Source organism: Rhincodon typus, chromosome 18, assembly GCF_021869965.1.
Source record: "Rhincodon typus isolate 14 chromosome 18, sRhiTyp1.1, whole genome shotgun sequence".
In the NCBI taxonomy this organism is placed as follows: domain Eukaryota; kingdom Metazoa; phylum Chordata; class Chondrichthyes; order Orectolobiformes; family Rhincodontidae; genus Rhincodon; species Rhincodon typus.
Genome location: NC_063349.1, coordinates 25,748,037 through 25,768,295, shown reverse-complemented (window position 1 = coordinate 25,768,295; position 20,259 = coordinate 25,748,037). Strand labels below are relative to the sequence as shown.

The 20,259-nt window shown below is 38.8% G+C and overlaps 1 protein-coding gene across 6 annotated transcripts in view; it reads left to right on the top strand.

Annotated features, from left to right (window-relative positions):
- The window catches only part of LOC109923063 (MANSC domain-containing protein 1), a 22,454-nt gene extending 21,762 nt beyond the window's left edge, over window positions 1-692 (top strand). For all 6 annotated transcript variants that reach the window (XM_048607514.1, XM_048607518.1, XM_048607515.1 and 3 more), the window contains one exon: window positions 1-692. This exon is cut by the window's left edge and continues 572 nt beyond it. In XM_048607514.1, coding sequence (XP_048463471.1) covers window positions 1-144 — 144 coding nt within the window. In that variant the 3' untranslated portion in view covers window positions 145-692.
- Window positions 693-20,259: the final 19,567 nt, after the last annotated feature.

Below are 20,259 nucleotides of genomic sequence, written 5' to 3'. Positions count from 1 at the left end.
CCTCCCAGTCACCACCCCTCAGACAACTACCCTCCCAGTCACCACCCTTCAGACAACTACCCTCCCAGTCACCACCCTTCAGACAACAAGAACCACACTCTTGACCACGACCATCCTTCCAAAGAGCCATTTAACTACCCGTAATGTCTCAGTAGCAAAACAGATCCCAAAGAAGACTGAGCAATCCCCCCTATCAAAGGTTCCAGTTGCGAAAACACCATTCTTTGGGATCATAACCGTAGCATTAAATAATGGAAGCAACAGCATACTGGACCAAAAACAACACTTGGAAAGACAGGACAAATCGGCAGGACAAATGGACAATTCAAAAGTGAAAGTTCAGAGTGGACTGATTGCTGCTTTATTATTTGGTTTGCTGTTTCTAATTATAGTAATGTTTTTGCTAAGTAAACGAATATCAGAGTCCTATAGTAGAAGGCACTATACCAGAATTGATTATCTCATAAATGGAATGTATATTGCCGCATGAAGTAAAGTTGATTAAAAGAATCAAACAGGTTCATTATGAATAAACCTGGACTTTCTGGAAAAGCCCAGTATAATGAAAAGATTTGTCCCTTTTATGGAAGTGATACATAAATATTGTTTATTTTCTCTTCTAGCTTTCCTTTATTGGATGTGGGGAATAATATGCAAATTGCATTTCTGAATAATTAAAAAAGTAAATTAAATAGTTCATCGACTGGATTACTGGCTCCTCTGCTGTCGGCCTTGGGGTAGGCATGGCACACAAGTTAAATCCAGCAGGAGGGCTGCCTGCAGCCAATATAAAACACAGCTGCAATGTGAAACAATGATCTTCTGTTAGGAATTTAGTGGAATCTAAATAAATTAAAGCCAAATAAATGATAAACTCCTAATACATCATTTATTGACAAATCCCATCTTTTCATTAAAATAAAACTGAACAACTAGGCACAGCTCTTTTTATTAGAAAGTCATGGATTATTTGCTTCAATTCAATAGCATGCAACATGAACTTGTTTAGGTATTTACCCCTTACCGTCTACTGAAAGGTTCTGATGCTCAGCACTAATATTAATTAGTCATGGGAGAAATTACTCTCTTTGTCACCTTTCTTTCACCACTCACTCCCCGACCCTACCTCAGGCTAAGATTTGTTTCTATTCCAGTAAATGTTAGAGGGAGGGGAGAATCAATTCATTGGATGGTGATCAGAAGTAAGAAGTGTGGAAGGTTCTGAAAGCTTAATATTGACTAGTGACTTAAGCACCACTCACTATAACGTTGTATAGATTTTGGGGGTGGAGGCGGGAGAACAAATTGAGATCTTGAAGAAATAAGACTTACCATTTGACTCTTCCTTACTATCTCTGAAACAATGCTTCTCCTGTGAAATAGTTGCTATCATTGCAATAAATTTCATCTTGTTTAAGACAAGTGCCTCTTCTAATTAGACCACCAAATGGTTTTCCACTACACTGCTGGACCAAGCAAACTGTCAATCCCTATCAAGAAAGTGGCTGGTGGCAACAAGTCAACCAGAAAGCTAACAATAGTAACCTACTGACCCTCATTCTAAACTTCGATTATTTTTTTGATATAAAAACAATGGTTCCTGGACACCACCAAGGTTTCAGAATACAGGAAAAGAAGTGAAAAAGAAGTAATGATCATGTGATGTTAAACTTGAAATTTAATATTTAAATGTTTGCAAGAGGAAGGAAGGATTAAGATGCAAAGCAAGTTTCATATGGCATAACATTGTGGAAAAAAATAAGTCAAAAGATGGATGACTATTCTTTACTGCGATACACCTAAGATGTATTAATTAAAAGGATGGTTGAATCAGGTGAAGTTGCTGATCTGCTTGCCTCCATTTTATGTCCCATCCAAAGTATAAATTCATTCCCTTTGAATCCTGCACTGTAAAAAAAAATTGTAAACATGAAAAATATGCCAGATCCTATAATTTAAATTCTTAATTTATAGAATGATAATCTGCAGATTAAATTTTCCCAAAATGTGTTGAGATAACAATCTGGGATATTTAATTGTGGTTGGGGAGACTGAGTATACACTGAACAGCACCCCACTTTCATGGTGTAAAGGAAATTTCTGCACGAGCTACTTTGCCATGAAGAAAGGTTTTTGTTTTGTGTTTCAAACCTTAGGAACTTGTTTAATGTACATGGAAAAAATAATGGCAAGATTTGTTATGCCCTTGTCAAGATTTTTATGTTGCTGCCTGTAATCAATGGTCATATCGAATGCTTAGTACTAGATGTAGAAATAGGAGACGAGTTAGCTCCATGGTCTCAATGACTAATGTGTCATTCAGAATAATGTCAACAGCATGGGTTGATCTCTGTGCTAGTTGAGCTACACTTGGAACTTGCATCTGAGAATAAAAACCAATAGCAAATGACCACTGAAGGAAATGGCTCAAGATGAAATATCAGCAGACAACGAGCCAAGGACCTACCATCAGCCAAAGCACAAATAAATGGATAAGCGAAATGTAGAAATAAGTGAATTACAAACTAATTAAGAACTGGAACAATGTTTTTTTTTACTGTAAATGCTTGTACTTTGATCTAAATCTTGTCGCAATTGAAATGTTATGTTTTATTGCGGAAGAAACGAATGAAGAACCATATATACTGGAGTAAAAGTTGACTCACTATTTTTGGCCAAAAATCTTGAATTTTCCATATATCTCGTGTGAAGGTCGATTCCAGTTCTTCACAGATAACAGATCTACATTTGTGCATCAAGGTATTATCCTGTACATAAATGTTGATGAGGAATGATCGGTGAGACTGTATGAGAGTTAAATGTCTGATAACTATTTATAATCAGAAATAAAATCTGAAAAAGTTAGTTTGTAAAACTAAAACAACAGTAGACTAGAGAAAATGGAGGGAAGTGGATGAATTTGGTATGTAAGTTTAAGACGCATCAGGTCAGAATGAGGTACTCATGGAGTACAGTTATATACCTAGTTGAAGTTTTGAAATTTCTTCATCATTTTGTGTAAAAATGCCCTCCAGAAAAAACAAAAAATATACAGCAGCACTTAAATTGAAAGTTATTTGAAGTTGCACAGTAGACAAATAACTGTGTAGCAGCAACAGAATTTTGTGTTTTAGAGAAACTTGTGACAGACTAGAGAAATGTATCGAGCAAACTTCAAACAATGGCAAAACAGAAGTGTGGCAGCAGAGGTAAACCTAGCAAGTGGTCACAATTGGAGAAAAAAGTTGCTGAGTGGGTACTTGAAAATTGTCAAAAGGGTAAATATGTTAGTCATGAAGCCGTCCGAATCCGTGCACGAAACAAATCAAAGAAGGATGGAATATTGGATTTTAAGGCAAGTGCTGAATGGTGCACAAGGTTCATGAGAAGGCATGACTTAGTACTTTGGCAGAGAACTAACACTGCACAAAACCTGCCTGCTGAACTAAGAGATATTACAGTTTCACCAGTTAGTAATCAGACGTGGGCAGAAGGAAGGCTACAAGTTATCATGCTTGGAAACATGGACAAAATGCCTATTACTTTATTCGATGCTGAAGATGTTGAACAATGTGATTTTGCAGGATTTTAATGAACTTTTGTATTTGACGTGTTTAACTTAAGAAGTACTATGGAATTGTAATTTAAAGCCATAGTATGTTTCTACTTTTTGTATGAATAAATAAAAACTTATTCATTTTTGTTTCAATTATCTTTATCTGGTAATTACTGTAATTTGTTTATTTTTATTTGTTTTGAGATCAAATAATCTTCTGCTAATGATGCAGTATTTTGAACCCTCAAAAGTAGTATCTATTTAATAGTCAACCTCATAAATTTAACCTTAAAAATTGTCTAAAAAATTTGACTTTTACACAAGTATACACAGTATTAAAACAAAAATAACCATAAATAATTTTAGAAGTTGTAACTATTGTTATGAGCTAAAGTATTATTGGATGACAATTGACCAAATGGTTCATCAAGCCTCCATCCTAACAGACCACAGATACCTATGTCTGTTAAGTTGTCCCTAGTTTATTTCTCTCATGCTGATAATCAGTACTAAGAGGAAAACTACAATATCTATTAGACCAAAACCATATAAAATTCTGAGATATACATTTACTGCAGTGTTGTCTGCAAATTACTTACTGCAAATTACATTTCCATGGTGCTGGGGGTTACATTTTCTTTTGTAAGGTAACCCCTTTATCCCTCCAAACTACCTTCCACTTACCCTTGTGTTTACTTGGTTTTAAAGGCATGGAAGTTGCTTTTAATTCTTAAGGTATCTTTCACCTTCAAAGTTCTGTTCCAATCCATGCTCTCCGGAATGCAATATGTTTTACTGTTCATGTTATTGATGATCTTGAGCATTTTTGACAATCGTCTACTATTGGCTTGGATATCACCAAGCCGCAATGAAACCTAGCTCAATGTGTACTCCTCTACAAATTACCATCCTATGGCATCTGCCAAAGCCACTTTAGAATGTTCTAGCTGGTCTTTTTTCAAATTACCTGAAAAAGCTGCAAACTTAGATGGGTTTCTAACCTTCTCTGGTCATTCCCACAGAGCCTTAGGATGGCACACTTTTCCACCCTAAAGACCATCATGAGAAGTGCAGCCAAAGATATTCATTCCTAGGCCCAAAAATCTCCTCATCCCCAGCTTCACAAAGCATTAGCTTTATTATTTATGTTCTCTTTGAAAGATGGATACTTGTCAACAATCTTTCTGCAGAAGGATGGATGGCTGGTGCATACAAGCAGAAGAGGTCCCCAAAATTTACAACCACTTTGGAGATGCAAATGCTTGAGTTTTTCCCATAGTGGTGCTATTGATCTTCATTTCAATATCAATCAAAGGGCCCAGTCTTAACTCTTCTAGAAATTAGTTTTTCCCCTAAAAGCTCCAAAAAGCCATGTGAGGTGCAGTGAAATTTGAACAAAAGCAAAGAAAATTACAGCATAGGAACAGTGTGTGAAAGTGTGAGGTTATGCACTTTGGAAGGAAGAATAGAAGCATAGGCTATTTTCTAAATTGGGAAAGGTTTCAGATATCTGTAGCACAAATGGACTTGGAAGTCTTAGTTCAGGACTCTATTAAGATTAACATGCAGGTTCACTTGGCAGTTAGGAAGGTAAATGCAATGTTCACATTCATTTCAAGACAGCTAGAATACAAGAGCAGAAATGTATTGCTAAGGTGGTACAAGGTGCTGGTCAGACTGCATTTGGAATATTGACAGCAGGTTTGGGCTCTATATCTGAGGAAAGGTGTGCTGGCGTTGGAGAGGTTCCAGAGGAGGTTTACAAGAATGTTCCTGAGGAGGAATGGCTTGTTATATGAGAAGCAGTTGTGGACTCTGGGTCTGTACCTCTGTGGAGTTTAGAAGGATGAGGGGGAATCTGATTGAAACTTATAGAAATACTGATAGGCCTGGATAGATTGTACATGGAGATGTTCTACTAGTAGGAGAGATGATGACCCAAGAGTAGAAGGTGGTTAATTAGTGGAACTCGTCGCCACACAAGGCTGTGAAATCCAACGCATTGAGTGTATTTAAGACAGATATAGAGAGGTTCTTTATAAGGAGATCAAGGGTTATGGGGAGAAGGCAGGATAATAGGGATGAGAAATATATCATTCATGATTGAATGGTGGATCAGACTTGATGGGACAAATGGTCTAATTCTGCTCCTATCTTGTATGGTCTTATTGATATATAGTGCTGAAAGGGTTAGGAATCTTGACCTTGAAGGGAATTATAAGGACAGAGACTCATCATCCTGGCTAAAGCAGCAATTTGGTTGGGTTTGGCACACGTCTTATAATGTTTTCTTGTGGAACTATGGTGCAAGCAGAGGAAAGACTAACAATCGGGGTGTCAGTGTGGGTTAACAGTGTAAAGAAAAGGTAAATTAGCAAATAATGGGTAACACATTTTGGGATTTAAAGTTTGAAGATGGAAAGAGTGAAAATCCATATGCCTTTGACACTGATATAAATCAGAGAAGTTTACAATCACAGAGGGAGACTATGCAGTTTGTTGTCTGACTGCCTCTCTGAAAGATCTATCTAATCTGTCTCATTCTCCTGCTCTTTCCCCACAGCCCTGAAAGTTTATCCCTTTCAGGAAGATATGCATTTTCTATTTTGGAAATTACCATTGACACTGCGTCCACCACTTGGGTTGTCCAGGACATATATGGTGCCTTTAAGTCACATAAGTGACAGATCTCAAATGCCCTACCATATTTCTAGAGGTTGAACAACAAACTAACATTAAACAGTCATGCAACGATATCCTTAATAATCTTGTAATACTCATGTCTTCACTTGAAAATGGAATTCATGTTCCAAGCAACAGGAAGCCCTTTGTTAGCAAACCCTTCACACAAACTAAACAAAAATGCCTCACTGTCTGAAAAGCCCTACATACACTCAAAGACTTGCTCCCACAACCCATTCCAAAATGCTAGCCACTGAAAAAAATCCTCAATAAAAACTGAAAGAACTGTGGATGCTGTAAATCAGGAACCAAAACGGAAGTTGCTGGAAAAGCTCAGCAGGTCTGGCAGCATCTGAAAAGGAAAAAATCAGAATTAATGTTTCGGATCTAGTGATCCTTCCTCAGAACCCTTCACTGGACCCGAAATGTTAATTCTGATTTTTTTCTTCACCGATGCTGCCAGACCTGTTGACCTTTTCCAGCAACTTCTGATTTTGTTCCTGAAAAAAATCCTCATCTGTTTCTAAATACTAACTTGATTGAGTTTATTTTGAGGATATGATGAAGATGATCGATGAAGGTAGGGCAGTGGATGTTGTCTACATGAACTTCAGTAAGGTCCCTCATGGCAGGCTGATACAGAAGGTAAAGTCACACGGGGTCAGAGGTGAGCTTGCAAGATGGATAAAAAACTGGCTCGGTCATAGAAGACAAAGGGTAGCAGTGGAAGGGTGTGTTTCTGAATGGAGGGCTGTGACTAGTGGTGTTCCTCAGGGGTCAGCGTTGGGACCTTTGCTAATTGGGATATAAATAAATGATTTGGAGGAGAATGTAACTGGTTTGATTAGTAAGTTTGCCGATGACACAAAGGTTGGTGGAATTGAGGATAGCGATGAGGACCATCAGAGGATACAGCAGGAGATAGATGGGTTGGTGACTTGGGCAAAGAAATGGCAGATAGAGTTTAATCCAGAAAAATGTGAGGTAATGCATTTCAGAAGGTCCAATCCAGATGGAAAATAGTCAGTAAATGGCAGAACCCTTAAGAGTACTGATAGGCAGAGGGATCTGGGTGTACAGGTACTCAGGTCACTGAAAGTGGCAACACAGGTGGAAAAGGTAGTCAACAAGGCAAACGGCATGCTTGCCTTCATTGGCCGGGGCTTTGAGTTTAACAATTGGCAGGTAATGTTGCAGCTTTATAAAGCCTTAGTTAGGCTGCATTTGGAATATTGTTTTCAATTCTGGTCGCCACACTACCAGAGGGATGTGGTGGCTTTGGAGATGGTACAGAAAAGATTTAGCGGGATGTTTCCTGGTGTGGAGGGTATTAGCTATGAGCAGAGGTTGGAGAAACTTGGGTTGTTCTTACTGGAACAACAGAGGTTGAGGGATGACATGATAGAAATCTACAAGATTATGAAGGGCATGGACAGAGTGGCCAGTCAGAAGCTTTTTCCCAGGGTGGAAGAGTTATTCACTAGAGGGAATAGGTTTAAGGTGCAAGGGGCAAAGTTTAAAGGTGATGTACGAGGCAAATTTTTTACACAGAGGGTGGTGGGTGCCTGGAACTCACTGCTGGGGGAGATCATGGAAGCAGATACGATAGTGACTTTTAAAGGGCATCTTGACAATTACATGAATAGGATAGGAATAGAGGGATACAGTCCCTGGAAGGGTAGGGGGTTTTAGTTGTGACAGGCAGCATGATGGTGCAGGCTTGGAGGGCCGAAGCCATGTTGACTCAGCCCTATTTTACCCATACACTTCCAAGTACTCCGCAATGTCATCCTTAATAATGGACTCTAAAATCTTACCAACAACCAAGGCTAAGCTAACCACCCATAGTTACTTATCTTCTGCCTCCCCCCCGTTTTAAACAGGGATGTCACACTAGCCATTTTCAAGTCCTCTGGGGACGCACCCTGACTCCGGTGATTCCTGAAAGGCCACCACCAATGCCTCAGCTATCTCTTTCAGAACTCTGGAATGTATCCATCTGGTCTGGGTGATTTATCCACATTCAGACCTTTCAGCTTTCACAGTACCTTCTCCTTAGTGATGGCTACTACACTCACGCTGACTCTCTTGAAGTCCTTGTATGCTGCCGGTGTCTTCAACTGTGAAAACTGATGCAAAGTAATACTGGCCAGAGGATTTACATTTCTGAAAGTTGGTTCAACTTCAGACTAACTTGAACTAGATATTAGTGTTGGAATAGGATGACTAACTCTGCTTGGAAGTGTTCCTGAGGTTTAATAACCCACTTTAACCTTGCCCATGCTCCTGTCATTTGTCATCAAACATGTTCATGCTCACAACACACTGCATAACCACCCAGTGGGAAGTGAATGGATTCTCTGTTACATTATTGGTTGATTCTTTACAGCCAGTAAAACATCCATTTCTCTGACCTCCAATATTTTAATAACTAATAAACAAAAATGTTCAAAGGCAGTTAAACACAAATGTTTTTAATTCCCTAATAATCTTCTGGATTATGTGCTGTGGTGTCTTGTTGACTAATCTTCAATGCCTGGAGACTCCATGGTAATTTCAGAGGATTGAAAACCCTTGTACTGGATAATGTTAACCAGACTTGGCTCAACAGACAGCAAAACATGTCAGATACTTATTTTAACAATGAAAGCAAATTTTCTGTCGAGAGATTTCTGCAATTCACCAAGTATAAAAATCTTATTTTAAAAAGGGTTTATTTTAATCTAACGCTGCATCCTTACCAAAACAAGTCCAAAATATTTGGAAAAAATGTTGTTCTTTCTCACTTGGGAAAGCAAAGAGAAAGAACATGACAGATTGAAAGATCACAAATGTTGAAATATTTCTTCCAACCATATGGTGGCATGCAAACCCAACATAAGCAAGCCTCCTGCTGGATAATTAAAATGTACAATGTATATCAAAACTGTAGGTGTGTTCTAGCAAAAATTTCAGAATGAAGCAAAGTCCATGGACAAATATTAATTAATTATTGTTAGAAATATGAGAGCAGAGAAGTATCATATTCAGTGTCATGAATCTTATGAGTATTTTGCCAAAGAGCAGTCGAACGTACCTTAGTATTAAGATTCTGTCATTTAGAGAAACCAAACAGAGACTGATGAATTTCCTGTAGGGACTAAAATGAAAGGATTGCACACACATCTACCAAATGGATGTACAGCAGGATAGGTGGTGGCCTTAGCATTTCCCTGGTCCAATTTCACAGCTCTGAGGTGATATGGGGAAACACAGTGATAAAGTCAGAGCATATTAACTTTTCAAAACAAACAATAAATCACTATCATGATGACACATTATCCACTTTCACCAAAGGCAGAAGTGTGTATCAGTTCTGGTTTCTGTTCATAGATGATTTACACTTGTGAAGAAAATAAATTTGCAGTGGTATTAAATGAGCACTTTCCTATGAATGAAGAATTTATCCATTTGACTTCCAATACTGAGTATCAGTTATCTTTTCAAAAAATAAAAAAAAACTATTAGAGAATTAAATAGTTTCATTAGAGCTCAGTTGCGCTACTGAAATGAGCTGCTGTGCTATTTGAGGGCTGGAAAGAATTCATACTGTTAATTTTGCTGTAAGCACGCTTCCCACCAACAATCATAAAGTATAGCTAACAAATGTGAGTTGCCTGTGAAATAACCCATTCTCTATACTGCATATTGCCAACTTTAAGAATTGAGAAAGCATTGAAAATTAATGAACATATTCCTCCAAAGAACAACACTTGGTTATTTTGTTCAGCAAAATCTACTACAATAACCCTGTTTCACATCCATGTCCACTTCTGATGCTTTGTATAGGTAGAAACATTACAAAGAGAAGCCGACTAGCTGAATTTAAGACAGTGTAGAATGTGGCTGAAGTTAACACTGACAGGTTCACTTAATTATGTTTCTATAATTATGTTTCTATAATTATTTATATAGTAGAATTCAGTGGAGGCCTGGCACCAGCTGTGTGCCATAAAGATCACTACTGGGTCCCCTGCTTTTCATAATTTATATAAACGATTTGGATGTGAATATAGGAGGCCGTGGTTAGTAAGTTCACAGATTACACCAAAATAGGTAGTGCAGCGAACAGAAGAAGATTATCTGAGAGTACAATGGAACCTTGATCAGATGGGCCAATGGGCCAAGGAGTGGCAGATGGAGTTTAATTCAGTTAAATATGAGACGTTGCATTTTGGTAAGGCAAACCAAGGCAGGGCTTATACACTTAATGGTAGGGTCCTATGGAGTGTTGCAATACAAAGAGACCTACGGGTGCAGGTGCATAGTTTCTGAAAGTGGAGTTGCAGGTAGACAGGGTGGTGAAGAAGGTGTTTGGCACACTTGCCTTCATTAGTTGGAATATTGAAATAGGAGTTGGGATATCATGTTGCTACTGTACAGAACATTGGTGAGGCCACTTTTAGAATATTGCGTACAATTCTGGTCACCGTTCTATAGGAAGGATGTTGTTAAACTTGAGATGATGCAGAAAAGATTTACAAGGATGTTGCCAGGACTGGAGTGTTTGAGTTTTAGGAAGAGGCTAAAAAGGCTGGGGCTTTTATTCCTGGGTGCGTGAGAGGCGGAGGGGGTGACCTTATAGAGGTTTATAAAATCATGAGAGGCATCGATAGGGTGAATGGCCAAGGTCTTTTTCCCAGGGTGGGGGAGCCCAAAACTAGACAGCATAGGTTTAAGGTTAGAAGGGAAAGATTTAAAAAGGACCTGAGGAGGTTACATTTTCATGCAGAGGGTGATACTTGTATGGAACGAGCTGCCAGAGGAAGTGGTGGAGGCGGGTGCAATTACAATATTTAAAAGGCATCTGGATGGGTACATGAATAGGATGTGTTCAGAGGGATATGGGCCAAATGCTGGCAAATGGGACTAGATCATATTGGGATATCTGGTCGGCACGGATGAGTTGGACCAAAGGGTCTGTTTCCGTGCTGTATGACTCTATGACTGTAACAGAAAATATTTTCCTGGTTGAAGCATAAAAATGTGGTCCACTACAGCTGAATTTAACAGGCTCTGTTATATTGCATAAACAGCTCCACTTAGATATCACAAAGAATTATACTGATTTCCACATCTGATTTTAATATTCATATTGTCACATTAACTGTTTTATTTTTAAATCTTTAGATGTCGCCTGTACTTAATTTTAAGTTCTGCTTTTCCGGGTTTGTGTTAATTGCTGTGGTTCTTTGAATGAATGGAGATACTGTAGTAGAAAATTTAACCAAATACCTGCTGGAAGGATGTGTACTGAATTTAAAATTCAAATTCATGAATAGACCTATGCCTCCAAGCTCTAAAACCTCAATCATCCTCATATTCCAACTCACTGCGCACCTCCACTGCTCCTCCATTAGTTCCTATCTTTTTATCTGCCTCAGGCCTACTCTCCACAACTATTTCCAGAAATCCCTTTGTTTTGATATGTCTCACTTCCCTCAAGTGAGCATTTTGCTACCTCTTCTGACTCCTCTACCAGTTGGTGTTTTCTCTCTTCTATATGAAAAGCTTGGGGGAGCTAATTACGGCTTAAAGAAACAATAATGTCACAAGACTAGACCCATTACCTTTGCTCCCTCCCACCCCTGAAAGAACTCCACTGACTTTGCATTGACTCCTTCCTCCCTGACTACACATTCAGACTGAACTACAAGTTCACAAACAGGTAGTGGAGTTTAATCCAGATCTTGATGTTGGGTGCACTCGTCACCTCTTTTGGAGAAGAACAGCTGTACTTTGTGCCCACCAGTTAGCTAACTAGCCACTGTTCAACATTCCCCAGGTTTAAGGACCCCTGTGGGGTTCGAGAAATGATACCCCCTCAAGAAATGCCAACCGGTCAGAGGTTGGCTCCACAGGCAGCGTCACCAGGAGCAGTGGCAACTCCTGACAGTGCACCCACCACCGGCCCTAGAGCAAAGCCAAATCAAAGATGAGTGAGAGTGAGATAAAAGTCATGGGGTGAGGTTCATGGGAGAGGAAAGGGTCGAAAACAAGGGCAGAATGGGCAGCTTTCAGCAGCCCCACCCCCTTCATAATGCCACATTCTTTTCCCTGTACACTGGGGCAAGTCCTCCAGAGTCCTTTTTAAAAGTTCTTTTACTCCTGAGCAGCAAGGCATTGCCTCGATAAGGTTCATATCTTCAGATGGGGGCATCCAATCCCACCAGCATTCTACTCTGATAATAATTGTTTTCTTGAATTTCTTGCTCTGTCTCCAGGATGTCTGAGTCTGACTGAGAGTCTGTAAGACTGCACAAAATAAGATCAACTGCTTCTGTCTCTGTGTTCAGGTCCTCAATCTGGCACTTGACCTGCGCTCCCAGACACCACAGCAATCAGGTCAAATCGGCTTATGGTCAGGCAGAATTAGCCAGAGGTCACACGCCCTGGTTTACCTTAAAAAGAGGTGGTTTAAAAAACAAATCATCTGAGAAAACCTCATATATGTAACAATGTAGAAATATGTTGCAGTCAATTAGCACACAGCATAATCCCACAACCAGCGCCAAGATAAATGCTAAAGATAAATAAAGCGTTCTTCTTCCGCTTCATCTTACCCTGGGTATTTTGGAGGTTGGTTAGCTGAGTTGGCTGGACAGCTGGTTTGCGATGCAGAATGACACCAAAAGCCTGGGTTCAATTCCTGCATCAGCTGAGGTTACCGTGAAGGACTCTCCTTCTCAATCTCTCCCCTCGCCTGAGGTATGTTGACCTTCGGGTTAAACCACCACCAGTTGTCTCTCTCTAATGAGAGAGCAGCCCAATAGTCCTCTGGGACTTTGCAGCTTTATCTTGAAGAACAATTAATGAGGCAATCTTCACTTTGGTTCTTCTTTGCTGAATAGGATAATAATGGGACCTAATTCCAGTGAAAAGTGCAAAACAATGCCCAAGACCTACTTGATGTGATTTCCCTGCAGCCCCTGTAGTAACTGGCCAGTGGCCTCTCCTGAAATGGATGGAAATTTTATTCAAAAATAAATCAGTGTCCCGTGCTGTTTTCCATTCCTAAAAATCATAAAATGTAGTGGTCTTTGGATAACTAGAATATTTACAAATATGCAGCCATCCACTTTGCACGCAAGAAGGGTAAATCAGAGTATTTTAAATGGTGAGAAATGAAAAGGAAAGAGGTTTGGGAGTCCAAATACATAATTAAATTGTTGCTTGTAAGGAATCAAAAAAACTAGTGGAATGGTGGCCTTCATTTCAAATGGGGAGAAAACAAATACGACAAAATCATACTGCAATCACATATGTCAGATCCCATTTGGAGTGTAGTCCTCAGTTTTGGGCAGTGTGCCACAAGAAGGATATTTTGACCATGAAAATAAAATCTAGATTACAGATTCACAAGAAACTGGATTAATTTATGAGAACAGGATGCTTTAACTTGGGTTGTATTCCCTTGAATGTAGAAGTTTAAGGTGTGATGTAATCAAGACTTTTAGATATAAATAAATATTTTCTCCGGTCAGGGAATTAGAGATTAGATGAAGACAGATTGGAAAACGATCAAGTGGAGCATAATGTGTCAGGCTAAATGGCTTGGTTGTTTGGTGTGGAATTAATGTACCCACTTTATCTCTTGGTTCAGCAACACCTTGAATGTAAAATTCTCATCCTCTGCTAAACTTCTCCCATGGTCTTGAAAATTGTTTCTGCACATTTTTAAAATACCACCAAATCCTTCTTATAATCTGGATTGCAGAACTCACCACAACCAATATGCTCGATTGTAAATCTTAGGAACTTTCTTCCTGAAAAGGAATTGGAAGCAAAGTCTTGATTATTTTTAAGTCAGTGGCACATAGATTTTTTGTTAAGCAAGGTGGGGTAATAGGTTATCAGAAGTAGATTTGAATGGTGGAGCAGGCTGGAGGGGCTGAATGGCCTGCTCCTGTTTCTTGTTCATATATTTGCATGTGCACACTACACCAACGTGGTCTAACCAAGGTTCTGGAAAATTTTAAAATGATTCTTTTGCTTTTTAATTCTATCCTTCCAGAAATTAGCCTGACTGATTCATTGTATTTTTTTTTCAGAAAAGACCTTATTATTCCATTCTGCTACCACTATCGGTCGTATATCTGTACTGCTAGCTCCCTATAGTAGTTCTTCCACTCCATTTCGACTCTTATAAAATTAATTCTTCTCACCAAAATGCACCACTTCACACTTATCCATATTGAAATTAATTTCCAATTAAATACTCATCCTGTAAGTTTATTCATCTCTTCTTTGTATTTTGTCCAAGCATTCTTGTATTAACCACACTCCAACTTGGATCCATCTACAAATTTAGAAATCATAATTGATTCACAAGTTCAAATTATTAATCTAAATAGTGAACAGTGATCCCAGCATTGATTGATCCCTGCTGAAAGCCACTTCCCATATTTTGCCAGCCTAAATTTAACACCTTGGCACCTACTGTTTTCTCTTCATAGCAACCTTGCAGTTAATTCTGCTTGGTTCCACATGCTTTAACCTTAGTTATTATGTGGAACTTTATCAAAGGTATCAGAGAATCTGGGTGATGGGCAAATAAGACTTGGGGCACTTCAAGGAGGAACAGCAATTTTAGAAGAACTGAACTTTATTAAACAGTAATGTATGAACATTTAGTACAATCTCCTTACTTTTATACTTCTGCTTGTAAACTTCAGGATCCTGTCTGCTTGGCACATTATGAAATTAATCAATAAATGTTAAGGATGGATCATTAAACTCTTGATATTGTGTTTTTAGCTTGAATTGCATGATGCAAATTAACTATTATTTTGTTATAATCTATATACAAGATTTTTATTTGAACATTTTAGATCAAATCACTTCTTACATTGCTAATCTTCAGAGTCAGTGCCAATTTCTAGGGATTGAGTGTGGCAAAAACAACTACTTGAGACTTTATTGATAAGTTTTTATCCTGTTCACTACTGAAAGCAACAATTCTTTCTCAAGTATAATGCTAAGACTACAGCAGTCCTTTTGTGTTATACCTAAGCGATTACTCTTTATTGTAAGCTTATACAGTGACTGTTATTGGATTATTCCAATGTGGATGGCACAAAAGCTGAACCCAATTCAGTTTTTGTCCAAAGGTGCGCGCAGCAATAACTGAGCCCACTTGCCACTTTGTCTAAAATCAGCTAATACAACACAAACTGCATTTTTTTTAAGATGGTGCATAACACTTGTCCCAATGCCACTGAGGCAAAGCAGCAGATCTTATAAGATCTACCTGGTTGGATAAGAAAGTTTGTTAGTCTGATATTTTATTGCGATTAAATTGATAAATTGTGGAGGAGATGCTCAGAATGGATGAGAGCATTTATCTCTCTAACAGGAGGAGCAACAACAACTCTACAAAGATCATCATCAAAAGGACCAAGGGGAGGAAGCCATGTACAAATGGAGAAAATATGACAACGATGCTCACTTATGAGAGCTCTTCCATAGCTAGAATCACTGGAAATTAAAATTAATGACTGAGGGTATCAATGTATATCCAGCAATTTTTTTCTGTAAGAAATATATAGAACACACTACAACATTTCGGATTTTCCAGGCACAGAACCTGGATATAATCATATTCTTTATGATTACTTCCAACACATAAGGTACAAATTAACTGGCTGAATGTGCACACACAATCTTTCTACTGAAGGTATTGCAAAAAGATTGATTCAGCCAAGCATCATCATTGTGTACTTGTCATGCATCAATGATATGTTTACAGTGATGGAATGAGGTGACCTCACAGCAAAAAACTACAAGAATACCATTCACTAGACAGATTCTTCGTGATTAGAAAAGCAACTGTCAGATATCAAGGCCAATCCTGGAGTGTTGTATTGGAACCAGAACAGACTGGTATCAGCAACTGGCTGTGTACTATATTTGGCCAAAGCTTGCCAGAAGAAGGTTCAATAGCACAAAGACTGCTCAGATATCTGAGGTCCACTGGATGGGAAATAGGTACAATAAGGCTATCATTCCAAACAGTGAGAAAAAATGTGAGCTTTTATTTTCCAGTGCAAAAGACTGTCTTCAGCCTACAAGACTTACTAATTGTGCAACAGAAGGGGAAACAAAACATAACATTATTGATGAATAAAACGGAACAGTATTGGCACTTCCTCAATCACATTACTTTGTGATGGACACAACAAATGCAATAAATGGCTCGTAAATGTTTAGTAAAGTGGGATTTTGAAAACAGCAAGCAATTCAATGAATAAAAATATTCAATACGATAGACACATCCTGCAGTCAATAATGTTTTACATATAGTGTATAAACATTCAAATTATGTACCACTTTATTGAAAATTAAGACTGGAACTCCAGTGCAATACTGAGGGAATGCAGCACTGTCAGAGTTGCTACATTTTGATTATGATGTGAACCCTTCTGTCTGCACTACTGTAAAGAACAATAGGTGATTTGGCCAATATTCTTCCCTCAATTATCATTAGCAAAATGATTATCTGGTCATTATGAAATTGCTGTTTGTGGGGGTTTGGTTTGCACAAATTGCTGAATTTCTTGTATTATAACAACAAGTACATTTGAAAAGTGCCTATTTAGCTATAATGCACTTTGAGCAAACTTTTTGTCATCAACCCTAATATCTTCTGACTAACTCATTAAATCAAGCACAAAGACGGTAGATTTGGAAGAATTAGTAATATTTAGATATAAATAATATTTATATTAATAATAATAAAGTGCAGTTGTTGACATTGAAATAACCATAAGCAGACTCTCTGAGAGAACAACTTCAATGATCAATTAACAATAATGATAAAAGACAAATTATCATTTTTCTAAATGTTCTGAAGATCGTTGAATATATTACGTAATTAAGTAATGTTTTACTGTTAGAATTTCCCATGTTATGTTTCTACAACCAACCAGCAATCTGGCAAATAGAAAATTGTGATTAAGTCAGAATCTCTAGTAGTCTCCAAGGCTTCCGTTCTGTGGACAGAGTCAACAGGCCAAAGTTGATTCCTGTTTTCAGCATGTGACATTATGACAAATGGGATAGTCTCATTGTTGTGTTTATCATAGTGATTGATTTGAGGGAGGTGGGAATGGTTGAATGCAGAAACAAATTTAATGACTAAAAATACTAATTAAAATAATAATTTGAGAATAATTATGTTTAATCAACAATGTGCACAGTTCAGTCATTGCAATCATGAATAAGGAAATAAATATTTAACAATATATAAATTGTTTTAAAGATCAGCAAAATAATTATTTAAATGCTATAAAGGTGCCAGATCAGGTGATAAGTGGCAGCTGCAGAATGTGGAAACTCATGGACACTTGTGTGATCGAAGTCAAATACATCTGCAGTGTCTGCAGCTTGAGGAGCTTCAGCTCAGATTCATTGAGCTGGAGGGCAAGCTGCAGATTCAGTGGGAATAGGTTATCTGGACACTGATCCAGAAGACCATCGCACCCTTTAGGATAAGGACCATCTGATTTGATCCATGGTGAGGAGCAGGAGGGTATGACTGTGAGTGAGGCAAATATGGGGATTGGAAAGGTAGAAGTGAAGCCCTCACAATTATCCAACAGGTTTGAGGTTCAGTAGCCGAGAAAGATGAAAACCCTGGAATGCAGATGGATGAACATATTAACCAGGGCACTGTTTTGCAGGAAGTTATTCAAACAGGGGAAATTAATAAAAGTATAATAAGGGTAGTGTCCAGTATAGTGTGGTGGATAAACACAATTCTCTGGAGCTGACAACATAAGTCTAGAAGGCCGCACTCTCTGCCCAATGGCTTGGTTCGACACCTCTGTTTCAAGTTGAAAGTGAATTTTTCGTGTGAGGGGAAGATCCACATAGATACCAATGACACAGGTAAGGCTAGGAAAGAGATTCTGCTTAGAGGGTAACAGCAGCTGGGAGCCAAATTTAAAAGTAGAGCCTCAAAAGTAATAATAATGTTTGGGTTACTACCTGAGCCACAAGCAAATTAGAATAGGGTAAATAAAATTAACGGCTTAAATATGATGCTTAAAGACTAATGTGGGAGAAATGGGACTCAAGTCATGAGCAGTGGTACCAGCACTGGGAAAAATGAGACTGTACCATTGGGATGGTCTTCAGCATAATCATGCTAAGACGGGCAAGAAAGCAAGGTAGCAATAAGTCATTTGATAATCGTAATGTTGCAGCAATGGATAGATTGTACATACCTTAGAATGCCTTGGCAGATAAGGTTGCAACATTTTAAGAAGGATAGAATTAAAGGCACTCTATCTGAATGCACATAACATTCACATCAAGCCAGGTGAATTGACAGCAGAAGTAGAAGTAAAACAGGTATGATCTAATTGCCATTGATACAGTTGTAGGGTGACCAAGGCTGGGATCTGAATACTCAAGGAGATTTAACATCTAGGAAGGATAGGCAAAAAAGTAAAGGAGATGGGGTAGTACTGTTCAAAAAGGATGTGATCTGTACATTCATGAGAGAGAATCTTAGATTGGAAGATCAAGCTCTACAATCAGTTTGCTGGAGCTAGGGAACAGCAAGGGTCAGTAATATTGGTAGGAGTTGTTTATAGGCCAAAATGTAGGGCATGACATAAATCAGGAAATTAGTGGTGCATTTAACATGGCTAATACAGTAATTATGGGGGAATTCAACCTACATATAGTACTGCAGACATGCTCCAAAGCATGCTGTGCCTCAAGCCGAGCTGTTTCCAGTACAGGTATAACACTATCATCTACCCAGCCATGTGGAAAATTGACAGGTTTGTCCTATACACAAAGCAGGTCAAATCTGACCTACTCAATAACTGCCCCATCAGTCTATTCTCTGTTCTCAGTAAAGTTATGGAAGTTGCCATCAACAGTGCTATCAAACACAACTTACTTAGCAATAACATGGTCACTGATGATCAGTTCGGGTTCAGTCAGGGCTACTGAGCTTCTGGTTCAAGCATGGACAAAATAACTCAATTCTAGAGAGGAGGTGAGAGTGACTGCCTGTGACATCGCAGTCACATTTGATTTAGTGTGGCACCAAGAGCCCTAGCAAAACTGGAGTCAATGGGAATCAAGGAGTAAATGAGTTGGAGTTATACCTGGCACAAAAGAAGATGTTTGTAGTTGTTGGAGGTCAGTCATCTCTGCTCCAGAACCTCTCTGCAGGAATTCCTGTCTATAGTGTCTTTGTCCTAACCATATTAACTGCTTCATCAATGACACTACCTCTATCATAAGTTGACAAGTGGGCATGTTCAGCACCAACACAGACTCCTCAGATACTGAAGTAGTCCATGTCCAAATGCAGCAAGATGTGGAAATATCCAGGCTTGGACTAACAAATAGCAAGTAACATTTGTACAATTGCCAGGTAATGACCATCACTAACAAGGGAAAATCTAGCCATCACTCCTTGACATTCAATGTTATTACCATTGCTGAATTACTCACTATCAACATTCTGGGTCTACCATTGACTAGAAACTGAACGAGACTAACCGCATAAATACTGTGGCTACAAGAGCAGACCAGAGCCTAGGCATTCTGCAGTGAGTAATTCAACTCCTGATTCTCCAAAGCCTGTCCATCATCCACAAGGCACAAGTCAGGAGTTGTGATGGAACTCTCCCAAGTTGCCTGGATGAGTGCAGCTCCAACAAGAAGCTTGACACCATCCAGGACAAAGCAGCTCGCTTAATTGGCAACACATCCACAAATATTCACTCCCTCCACCACCAACGCTCAGCAGTAGCGGTGTGTACCATCTACAAAATGCACTGCAGAAATTTGCCAAAGATCCTTAGACAGCATCTTCCAATCCCATGATCACTATCATATAGAAAGACAAGGGCAGCTGATACATGGCAAGTCCACCACCCGCAAGTTCCCTTCCAAGCCACACACCATTCTGACTTGAAAATATGTTACTTTCCTTCAATGTTGCTGGATCAAAATCC